General features: G+C 32.5%; 1 protein-coding gene across 1 annotated transcript; it reads left to right on the top strand.

Moving 5' to 3' along the window:
- The first annotated feature begins 298 nt into the window (after positions 1-298).
- Positions 299-895, top strand: LOC133688344 (uncharacterized). Its single transcript, XM_062107803.1, has 2 exons — positions 299-346; positions 455-895. Exons 1-2 carry the CDS (start codon positions 299-301, stop codon positions 893-895), a joined length of 489 nt encoding a protein of 162 aa, XP_061963787.1.
- Positions 896-12,745: the final 11,850 nt, after the last annotated feature.

Genomic DNA, 12,745 nt, shown 5'->3' with positions numbered 1-12,745 from the left:
ATACCCTAGCTGCCCAATGGTGCAATTTGCTCATTAATATTAGTTGCAAGGAAAAGCAACTCTTATCCGTAATTGCAAAGATATTTTTAACTGTAAAGTGCTTTCTGATCAGCATGAGCCTGACAGATTTCTCAAACTATATATGCTTGCATCAACCTTAGAAATATCTGTTAATATTTCTTTGGATAAAATCCCTTCTATCAATTACAAAAACCATATAAATCCCTTATTCCAAACAAGAACACATGTAAGATCTATATAGTTTACATTCAATCAAAAGTTTTCATTTTTGGAAGGAATGATACCTGCATTTCTATCGAAACAAGAAGTGTTGGTGGTAATCATGGTATTGTCTATTCTCTCATTAATGTCACTTTGGCTCATTCACACTCTCTTTTTTATGTAATTAATTGGTGTTGCTGTATAATCATGATATTGTCTGTTCTCTCTCCAGAGTGAGCAAAGGCTTCGGAAAGCGGTGTCTTATGATTCATATGAAATTGACAAATATGAGACTTCGGAAGACATTGCTACCATTGATGAAGTCAAGCAAGTAGAATGTGAATGTTGTGGACTCAAAGAGGATTGCACGCCAGATTATATCTCGGAAGTTAAGGGCTCTTATTCTGGTAATTGGGTCTGTGGCCTTTGTTCTGAAGCTGTCAAAGAAAGAATGGCACAAGGTCCGAAAGTCGCCATGCATGAAGCTGTTTGCTCTCACAAGGATTTTTGCCAAAAGTTCAACACCACTAGAGTCAATCCTCAGCTATCATTGACGTTTGCAATGAGGGATATAGCAAAAAGAAGTAGTGAGAATAGAAGCTCCAAGAATTCGTCCACAACAAGGATTGCTCGAAGCACTAGCTGCGTTCCAAGGATTGATCTCAACCATTAATCACCGTCATCCATTCAACTCGTGGTCATTCTCCCAACTATATCTCTAATCATTTATTAACTTGAATCTATAATTTGACGAGAATTAAATATTAATAAGTTCATGCACGATTACGCTCTCCATCAGAAGAGCTTCAAACTTTATGTTTAACATAAAGCTAAAGAAGTTAAACTCATACTCCTGAGTTTGTGAGGGTATTTGGAATGCAAGAAAGAAGTTGGTCTTCGTAGGTAAGAATACTGATTGGAATAATACCACTGTTTCAACTCATATTAATTTTATTGATTTGATTAGAGATTTAGAAGGTATTTTAGTATGGTCTAATAAGTGATATGTTGTTTATAAAAGCTTATAAGTAGTTATTTTCTTTGCAACTTTCTTTTATGTTTTCATATTTGACTTCTAATTTATAATAGCTTTAATGATATATTGATTTTATTAATAAATAACTCGATTATTATAAAAAAAACATAAAAATAAAGATATGAAATCCAAAAACTTTAAACTTATGATAAGTTGATTTTTGTGAAAAAAACAAGTTCATATTGTGAATGATTGAATAAAATCAGAGTGGGTAACTGGTTAATGATAAAAACTAGTGTCTAGAGAAAGCTTCCATCTAAAGAGAAAAATGCACTTGACATAGTGGTTTAACGGGGATAGAAATTTGTTTTTTTTCCTCTGCATTCGAGTTCGATTTTCTTTGTGTATGTCTGTTATCTTCGCGGTGTCTTACCTGTTTACTGGACTTACAAGGTGTTTAGTGGACCCGGAGATTAGTCGTGGTGCACGTAAACTAGTCCGGACACTCTGGGTTATCAAAAGAAAAAAAATGAAAACATGTATGATTCTATGTCAGTTTTGTGACTCTATTTAAAAATTTATATGATTAAATTTATATTTAAAAATTATTTGAATATATCATAATTTTCAAAGAAAATTATATTTTTTTGGTAATTTATGAGTAATTATAAATAAAACTCAAATTATTTATTCTTTTATTTTTCAGGAATTCACATAAGAACAATTAAGACATTATTTTTTATTTTTAGTTGAAAATTGCTTTACTGATTATGATAAGTCTTTATATAAATAATCAAGCTTTTAATAAGAAAAAAACAATGTAAAATAAATGAGTAAAAAAAAACAGACTTTTGTTTAAAAAATATATTTTAAAGTACTACGGTAATGAAAAAACATGATGTTAATAAAATAGTTATGTCTATGTTAAATAAAAAAAATGCATAAATAAAGGACATGATCTTGACTGAATAGATATATTTTTTTATATTCTAGAATATAAATTATTAAGACTCCATCAAGTATTTATTTTAATAATTATAAAAGTGAATAAAAATAAATTTTGAAAACCACCCTGGAAAAATAATTAATAACTTCAAAATAACAGGTAATCAGAGCACGGAGAAAGTGGCAGCCAGTTCAAACTCGTCGGAATGAGGAAACAGGTATCTTCTTATTCCATTTTGAATGGCCGAGATCAAATTTGTGAAATCTAATGGTTTTTCTTTTCCAGCACCTGGACATCTCTCTCTCTCTCTCTCTCTCTATATATATATATATATATATATATAGAGAGAGAGAGAGAGAGAGAGAGAGAGAGAGAGAGAGAGAGAGAGAGAGAGAGAGGTGGACCGGTGCCTATGCAAAATAGGGTTCATGTTTATCTTGGAGTACAATAATTGCTGTATGGTCCCAAGTTGCCAATCCCTATAAATCATCCTTGTGCACATTGATCGAAGCTAAGCCCACGTAGGTCCAAAATCAACGTTAGCACGTGAGTCGCACACGTGCAATAGACTTCCACTTTAGGTTATAAGAACAGGGATGGACCGCACCTTTAATATTTTGAGGTATCGATCTTGTTGGATTAGGGTTCTTCATATTCACATTAGGGTCCATCCAGAAAACAACTTCCACACAAAAAAAGTTCAACTGGCTGCGCAACATGGCTGGGCTCGGTTAACATTAGCCATCTTTAGCTGGTTTTCCGTGGCAATTCTTGTGATTATAATTTTAAAACTGTAAATTTAAGAGAAAAAAATTTAGTTGCGGTTTTTCTTTTTTTAAAAAAATATGTTTTTGTTTAAAACTACTATTAGATAAACTTTTGCATACAAAATAAATGAAAAAAGATCCCCATTTATAAAAAAAAATAAAAATAAATTATTTTAACTTCTATAAAATTGATGTTTGAAATGTAATTATACATGGTATTCAGTATAAAAGGTATAAATTATTTGGCTAATCAAATAGTTTTGATGACTAAATGGTTATGAGTTTGAATTTTATCATCCCTATTATAATTCTTTATTATAATTAATAAAATTAAATATAATGTAGTGTAAATCTCTGCAAGTTTTAAGTTCAAAAGATTTTTACTTGAGAAGATATATTAAAAAATAATATAAAATTATTATTTTTAAACTCAAATTCTCTAAATAAAGGATTTAAATTTATGAACTCCTAGCACTTACAAGGAGTTCATTATCACTAAGCCATATATAGACCCATTAGTCATTATTAATTAAGATTTATTATTATTATTATTTGTTATAAAAGAAATCTTTTAATGAATAGGTAAAATTAATACTACTTGAAATATAGTTTATTCACCATGCATGAGAAGTTCTGACTCAAACCTCTTTAAAAGAAAAGGTATATTATTATTATATAGTTGAATTACAGCTAGCTTATTGACGGTTTAGACTTAATTGATATATTAATTATTGAGAAATGTACACGACTAGATCAGCAAAAGGATTGCAAATGAAGTAGTGGAGTACTAAACCAAAATTAATTAAGCCTTTTGATTAATCAAGAACCCCCATGATCAGTTCTTCTTTCTCCCAACTTGTTCATAAATTTATGTGGATATTCATCCACTGATCAATAACCAAATTAGAAGTACAGTCCTTGGTGGGTTTCATGTGCTTAAAATGAAGTTATTCCTTGCGAAGAATGGAGCAATTTTGCACGAAAGTGTTGGACTTGGTTAAGCCATGTGATGCTCGATTTGGCTCATCAGCAGTCACTAACATTAGCCAATATCCCATATGCGGAATCTTAGTGGACCCTTGCGCCCGACATTTATAGATCATAATGCAATGAAAATCTATTCGTTGAAAAAAGAGGAGCACAGAAGAAAGTACATCTCAATGTTCTTGCTAATAGCCCTCATCAAATCCAAAGCAACGTTAAAGTTTTCGTTAAACGATCCTCTCTGGACCACTAACTAGCTAATTAATAACATAAAACCCTACATATTGCAAAGGAAATAGATCAGACCATTGTTCGAGGGAAATGGGTCGGTTAGGTCGACCACGTCAGGCCTACCTCATCAGCCAAGGAGGCAAAAGATAGTTTCTTCAAAAAAAAAAAAAAAAGTTTAAATATGAAGATTAGAAAAGTTTTATAACAAAAAGGGTTGAGTCCATTAGTATAAGTACAAAAATAAAGCACTAAACCTAGTTTTGGATGGTAATGCTCTTTACAGCATATTGGCACAAGTTAACTTTTCAATATAACTACAAAAAGGCATGGAGAATTATTAGCATTTGATCTTGCCCTATTTATATTAATAACATATCCTAATGTATCAGGTGATTAATTAAACCAGATAATTGTATAAATTCTAAGGAGAGACATGTATATTAGAGAGAAACTAAAAGAGATTTTTACGGTTCTTGATATGTCTATTCTATAGATTTATACAACTATTTATAAAGACGAAAAAAAAAGGCTTTACAAGGAATGAAAGCATAATCATGTCCTATAATTATAGTACCTAAATTAGATATGATCCTAGCTAATATGAGTGCTTATGATCCTAGCCAATAAATCCCTTTATCCTAGCCTACGTTCAAGCCTTTCCTTTTACGTTCCTCCTCAAATTGAAATGGGAAATTAACAATCACCAACTTGTTAACCAAGGAAGCTTATAAGTAGATGTCATTGATATGGTGAACAAGTCATCATTTTGATCATGTAAAGAAACATGTGATAAAACGAGTGTTTTGTCTTGTATGAGTTCTCAAATATAATGACAATCTATATCTATGTGTTTTGTTCGTTTATGATGCTCTAGGTTGGTAGTAATACAAATGGTACTTGTATTATCAGCAAGAAGGATAATGGGATTTGGTGAAGGGATACCATGTCATGAGTAAACTTTTTAACAAAATAATTCTAGAACTTGTAAATGAAATTGATCAATATTCTATTGCAATTGAAGACTTGCGAACTCTACCTTATTTTATACTTAGTATTGGCCATGGAAATATTGATTATTACCTTAGTATTAGTAATTGAATATTTTGGAATAATTGTTAATTTTACTCTATTATTGCATGATTTATGTTTAATTTTTTTTATTAATTTTAATTGTTAGTCTACAGTTTTTTTTATTTATTGAATATATTTTTTTTATTGTATTAGCATAATTATTGAATAATTTGTTGAATTGTAATTCTTAATGTTGAATTTATCTTAGGATTAGTAATTGAATATGTTGGAATAATTAGTATAGATTGGGTCAATTGATTGTGGCTTTTGTTAATATGTGCAGGTTTGTGGATTTGGGTAGTATCCGGTATAAGGGAGGTGCTGTCGATTTTTTTTTAACATTTGAATTTAATTATATAATTATTTGTATAAAATTGTGGAGATGCATAGAATGAAAACCAGAGCTAGTCGCCCACGTATGGTCGCAGTTAGTTCATCTAGCAGCGATGATGATATTTTCTTAGGTACCTACACCACCTGCGCCGTCAACCGATGCAGCCTCTTCCAACACTACTTCACAGCGCAGAGGCGGCGTGCCTTCGCAGCGGAATCAATTTACCCGCAAGTACAAGGCACAGTGGAAGGACGACCTTTCAATGTAAGTTTGTTAAGGTTTTATTTAAAAAAACAAAAATTACAACATAATTTATGAAGTAATCACTATTTAATTTATTTCATTTATTTTTAGGTTCACAAACATTGAGGCCGCCCGAGTAACATCATCGGCGTTTAAATTGTCGATGGAGATTCTATTGTTTCAATGGAATCAAATATCCAAGCATCCTGAATGGATGCCTCAAATCAATGCATGGTTTGATAGATTTCAAGTTAGTGTTAATTTATAATTTTCAGCTTATTTCTAATAAATTATTAATATAATTGTAAATAAATTATTATTTTTATTTAAACTTGTTTATTTATACACAGCACAAATTCTGTTGGGATAGTGAGTATAACACTGTTGTGAGGAGGGTGTGGGAAAATCACGCGGCAACTAGGTAAGATCGAAAACAATACAAGATTTTTTTTAGATAAAAATTTATGTTTCGAAATGTAATTTTTGGTTGCGTGAAGCAGGTTGTGTGATTTTTGGTATGAAGCACAAAAAAAGAAAAAAAAACCGTGAGAGATAGGGGTTTCCAAGGCTGGAACGATGTTGCGGTTTGGAGGGATTTCAAACCGATATACATCCCGGAAGATATATGGCCGCACTATCTTGAGCACGTGACGTCTAAGCGGTTCACACGACGCTCATAGTCCGGTGCTGGCAACCGGAATCGGCCAATTCATGGCTCAGTGACAACGCACATTGGCGACTCTGTTTTGTTTGCTGCACACGCGAAACAGATGGTAAGATTAATTTAAATGAAATATATTATTAAATTAAGTTGTTGTTAATATATCTTATTTCATTATAGGCTGCGTCTCTTGGACGTGAGCCGAGCCCAATGGAGTTGTTCATGGAGACACACGTGCGGAGTCAAGACCGCCAAAAGAGGGTGCAATAGTACATTGATAACCGTGCTCAACATTTCGTGGTATGTTTGTTCAACCATTTTATTTTGTAAGTTATTATGTTTATTGAATTGAATATGATGATTACTTTTTTTATTTTCAGGAGACCTATAATAATCGATTGAGGGAGAGATATGGTAATGATATTTTGACCCATCCGGAATTCGATCCGGATTTGTGGATGGAGGTTGGATCGTTAAGTGGACCCGATAAAAATAGAATTTACAGGCTCTCCAACACTACGACCGACAACTTGTGGTCGACCCATAGTGTTTCAACCGTTGGGAGCTCCCAATCAATATCGAGCTCCCAATTTAAGAAGTTCGTGGCCTTGCAGCAACACACGGATCAGCTCACCGAAAAATACGACCACCTACCAGCGAAGTACACACAACTCAAAGTGTCTCATGCAGAATAAAGAGCGGAGTATCAAGAGTTTCGCGAAATGGTCATGAACATGGCAACACAGAGTGGAATGTGTGCGCCTAATCCTTTTTGGCCGTATAACCACCAGCCTCCTCCAGGATGTCCTCCTCCTCCAGCTCCACCTTTATATTAATTTGTAATAAACATTATTTACTTTCAAAATTTCCTTTAATATTTTTTTTGAAACAAATTCAGTTTGTAATGAATATTATTTAACTTTGATTTTTTTTCTTTTTGATGTTCAATATAAATTTTATTTGCATAATTGGTTTGTATTACCATTAATTTATATAGTTTTATATTATATATTCTAAATAATTTTTTAAAAACAAAATGAGAAAAAAAACTACTACCAAGGGTTTTACCAACGGAATAAATCCGTCGGCAACTGACAGTAGAATTCCTGACGCATTTACAGACGGATATATTCGGTCGGTATTTTAAACACTCACCGACAGCCTTACCGATGGACTTAATCTGTCAGTATTTGACAGTAGCTACAACACTTACCGACGACTTTACAGACGGATATATTCGGTCGGTATTTAACGACATATTTACCAACGGTTTTGATCCGTCGGTAACTCACGATATCACCGACGGAATAAAAATCCGTCGATATATTTCAAGCAGGAATCTTTTTTTTTTGTGCGTAAATTTCGTCTGTAAAACCATCGACAAATGGTTTTTTTGTTTTGCCGACCGACACAACGACGGAATGGGGAATCACCAACGAAAGGAAAGGCGACGGACATATTCTGTTGGTGAAGACGTCGGTAAATAAATCACCGATGAACTTCTAATCACACACCGATGGAATGTGTCCGTCAGTAAAACTGTGAAATCTTGTAGTGATAGCATAATCCATAGCTTTAGCTCAAAACTCTTTAGGCATCTTCTTGGTTTGAAGCATGCTTTTTGCCATGTTGAGAATGCTTTTATTCTTTCTCTTCACCACATCATTTTGTTGTGGGGATTTAGGCATCGTTAGAAGTCTCTTTGTACCATAATATTCACAAAACTTGTTAAAATTATTAGAACAAAATTCACCCCATATTCATCCTAAGTGATTTTATAGAGTAATTATTTTTTCAACTAATGCCTTAAACTTCTTAAAGTCATTAAATACATTATATTTTTCTTTTAAGAAGTATGCCTAAGTTTTTCTACTATAATCATTAATAAAAAGTAGAAAATATAATTTTTTTTACCAAATAAACATGGTTTGATAGGACCACAAACATCGACTTCTTTTAGGGGTTGACTTGCTCTTGATGTAACCTTTTGAAAAGCTCTTATTAAATTGCTTTCCCACTAAATATCCTTCAAACAACTAATTTGGATATATAATGGATGGTAGACCTTTTAACATCTCCTTTAGGAATTTAGGCATATTTGTCTCTATGTTTAGTATGAACATTCTATTATTTGTCATGATTATCTTTGCAATCATAGCTCTTTTAGTGTCAAGTAATGTCAAAGTACGATCTTTCATCTTAATCTCATACTAATTGCTTCATCAAACTTCATGAACTTGTCTTTGTCTCTACATATATGGTTGTAAAGTCTATTGTCTAGATACAACTTGTTCTCTTTGTCTTGCATTCTCTTATTTGCATTAGTAGTAAAGTGATTTCCTTCTCTTTCCTATCACAAGATTTGCATTCTCCTCAATCCTCTTGGTTGGACTCTATCAATCTCTAATATAATGACCTGCCTTTTAATAATTACATCGTTTAACTTTTGATTTGTTAAACCTGGATCTCAAATTACCACTATCATTGTAACTGGTCGACCGAGTTGCTTCATATAGTCGACCAATTGACCTGTTGAGGCTGTTTCAACCTCCTCTTTCAAATATGCCTCTTGCTTCTCTTTCTTTATTTTGTCCACGTCCTCTACCCCTTTGAAAATATCTAGAATCATCTTACTTTGAAAAAAGGGCTTATACACCCACATCCCCTTAAATCTTATTGACTTTTTCCTCGTGGACTTGTAATTTTCCCATGAGACTTTGTATTAAAAGAACATCCATATTTTGCGATTCCTCTATCGCAACCATCATATAATGGAACTTCTTTTGCAGTGAGCGTATGATCTTCTCTACCACATGTGTTTCTCTCATCTTCTCTCCGTATCTTTTTATTTGATTGTATATGGCCAATACTCTTGCAAAGTACTTTGAAATATTCTTCGATTCAAGCATATGTAACTTTTAAAAGTCATATCTGTCTCATATTATGAGCTCATTGATTTGATTCTTGTAAAACTTCTCATGTTTGTTTGGCGGTGTTTGTGTTAGCCATTATTTCAAAAGTGGCATCATTTAAATATTGGTGGATGATTGTTAGTGCTTGTTGGTCTTTATTTCATACCTTTTGCACGACCTTCCTTTGGGTTGAAGTCAACATTGCTCCATCTATAGACTCCTCAAAACCTTTTTCAACCGTCTCTCATATATCTTGGGAACCTAATTAAGCTTTTACTTAAATATATCAAGTTTCATAGTTGTCTTTTATCAACCTAGGACATTGAAGTAGAAAGTTTGGATTAACCATGTCAAATAATCAAACATAAGCTCTGATACCACTTGTTGAAAGCAAAGCAAGTGTGGTATAAAATCAACACAACAATACAAGGTCAAGAACTCAAGAATAAGAAGAAGATTGAGAGGAAGGTATACTTTATTAAGTGTTTCTCTCTAAGCTCTCTTAGCTATTCTTTCTCTTTTTTGCCTTATTAATGATGCTGAATTGCAAGCCTTTTATAGGCATAAAGTCCTAGATAATCAAGAAATTAAACTAATACAAAGAAATTATAATCTAAATAGAAATTGTATTCTGCCTTCTAAACCGGTTGATTATTTCTAAATTTTTTCAGAATCTTAAATATAGTTTTCTTTCAACACAGACATCATATGGTGTACCATAACTTCTTGAGCTCAACATAAAAGCTCTTAATATCTTTATCCTCTTGATTGATTTTAGAAATCTCAAATTCTATATCAAACTTCCTAGATTGATTAGTTTGACAACAAATTTTCAAAAGATGTTTTCATATATCACTAATTGTCTTAAAAGGTTTTATACTTAAGATAATGTATTGATCCACAGAATTCAATATCCAAGTAATAACCAGAGTATTTTTTGTTTTCCATTGATTTTTCTCCTTATCACCTATCACTTCTGGCATAGATCCATTAAGGAATCTTGAGAGATTCTTACTCTCAATAAAGGTTTGAAAAATAAATTTTCAAAGTGCATAATTTCTCGTTGAACTTAACAAACAAAGCATTAGATTTTTCGAGATCCATATTACTAACAAGCCAAGAGAAAGGATAGATCACACCTAGTAGTCTAATAGATATTAAACTAAAGTATGAAATGAGTAGTGGAGTCCAAGTAGCTTGGACAACAAAAGAATGCTTGACGAAGATGGATGAAGTATACCATATCAGCAATAGCTTTTAACTGATAATTTTCAAAAAAAGAGGAAAGATATCTACATTCTTGATGTGTCTATTCTACATATTTGTATAACTATTTATATAGAGAAAGATGAAGTTTTACAAGGAATGAAAGCATAATCATATCCCATAATTGTTGTACTCAAATTAGACATGATATACTAGCCAAAATACATGTCTATGATCCTATCCAATAAATCCTTTTATTCTAGCCAGCATCCATGTCTTTCCTTTCACAGTGAAATGGTAGCAGAAGACGAGTCTCATTCAAAGAAGAAGGCCCTTTTTCACAGTGAAAAACGGTAGCTAAGACAACACTGCAGCTTAGTTGCCGAAATAAGAAACGCAAAGGCTATTATTATAGCACACCAAAACATCATCATTTCTGAATTAACGGGCACAGTGCATATATTATGTATAAGGTCCAATATAAATATATATTTTTCACGTCTAAAAAGATGTATGGGAGATTAGAATTTGGATCACGAATACATTAATTTTTTCAGCCTTAATATAAAAGCAAAAGATTATCAAAAAATAATCATAATAATATAGAAGTAGAAGTGCTGCAAACTATAGTGATGTATCATCTGTTTTGCCTTTGCCCCATTGAAAGAAATTAAACAAGTGAGAGATTCCCAGTGGCCTCCATAGTCTAATATGAATATCGTGCAATTATAAGGCATGAGAAACAAATCAAAATTAACAAGTACTCTAAAGTGCTCCTTTTGGTTGTTCACTAACACATAATAAATTTTCTGAAGAAAAATAAATACACTCACTTTGGTAGTTAACATCAACTTAGTATAAAAAAAACAAGAAAAGATTGTGTTTTAATTGGAGAAAAATAAAGAAGTGGGGATGGGATATGGGCGTGGAGAGCGGGCAAGGGAATTAATGAAGAGTGTAAAACCCTAGAAAATGGAGATGAGCACAGCATGCCGGGTGTGACAAAGACCATACACTGTATATTCCTTCGAGAAAGAGATGGTGGGTCCCCCTTCCCTTCCTCTTCAAGAGTGCAAAGAGAAAGAAAGAAAGAAAAGGGTGTGCACGAGCTAGCATTAGTGTAACGTAAAGACACTCCACTTTTTCTTTCATTCCCTCTGCTTTGCTCTCTTTCTTTCACTTCTTTTTCATTTATACTACTTTTATGGCAGCCCCACTTTGCAGCTCCTCTCATTTCTGCCTCTTCCTGTAACTCCTTCTATGCGTTTGTACTAGATCTTTGATCTTTTTTCTACTGAGAAGAGAATCCAAGATAATCATAGAGTCCAAACAAAAGGGGTTCAAGAATTTTGCTTTTACATGCAAGGGGAGAAAGTCACAGCCCTCAATTCTCCACCGAATTTACGATTCAATACCATGTGTTTCGTTGTTATCATAGCTACCATATATGTGATAGTAGGAAAAAAAAAAAAAGGGAAGAAGAAGAAGAAGAATAATCTGAGCTAATAATTTGTCATAATTTCTTCTGACAAAAGTATTATAAATAACCAATGACAACGCATTGCTAGATGCTTTAATGATTAGTGAATTCCAACCGAGTCTCATGATAGGCATTCAAGGAGCATTTTTTATATATATAATAATAATTGAAGTGTTTTACTGCAAAGACATGTCTACCATTGAGATAATGATATACATGTTAGATAAAAAGTGTTTAAAAGCATATATGAAAGCATTGTTCATAAAAAATAAAGGAAGTGAGCAAAATATATACACAAAACAAAAGTGTAAATAAAAAATTCTGAATCCCTTTCCACTAATAAAGTTCAATTCGAGTTTTTTCCCTTGTAATTCAATTCAGTTTATATTAAACATTATAGAGTGTATGTGTGGGATTTTCTAGTTTAGTTTATGAGAAATAATTGGTGCGTTGGTTTATTACTTTCTATATATACTAAAATCTATTATTATCTTTATGTCATGCTTAGATTATCCTTGGATATTTAGCTTAGTTTGTAAATAGATTTGATCTCTATATTATCATCTCGAGGCTACAAAATGGTTACCGCAAAGCTACATATTTTATGTTCTAGTGCTTCGGCACCTTGGAGGTTTTAAAATCTTCTAATTTGTGCTTAAATTTTTAATAGTTCATAGTAGTCATACATTTGTGCCGACCCCCTCCCTAAAAA

The sequence above is a fragment of the Populus nigra genome, chromosome 3 (assembly GCF_951802175.1).
Source record: "Populus nigra chromosome 3, ddPopNigr1.1, whole genome shotgun sequence".
NCBI lineage: Eukaryota > Viridiplantae > Streptophyta > Magnoliopsida > Malpighiales > Salicaceae > Populus > Populus nigra.
This window is presented reverse-complemented; position numbering and strand designations above follow the sequence as displayed.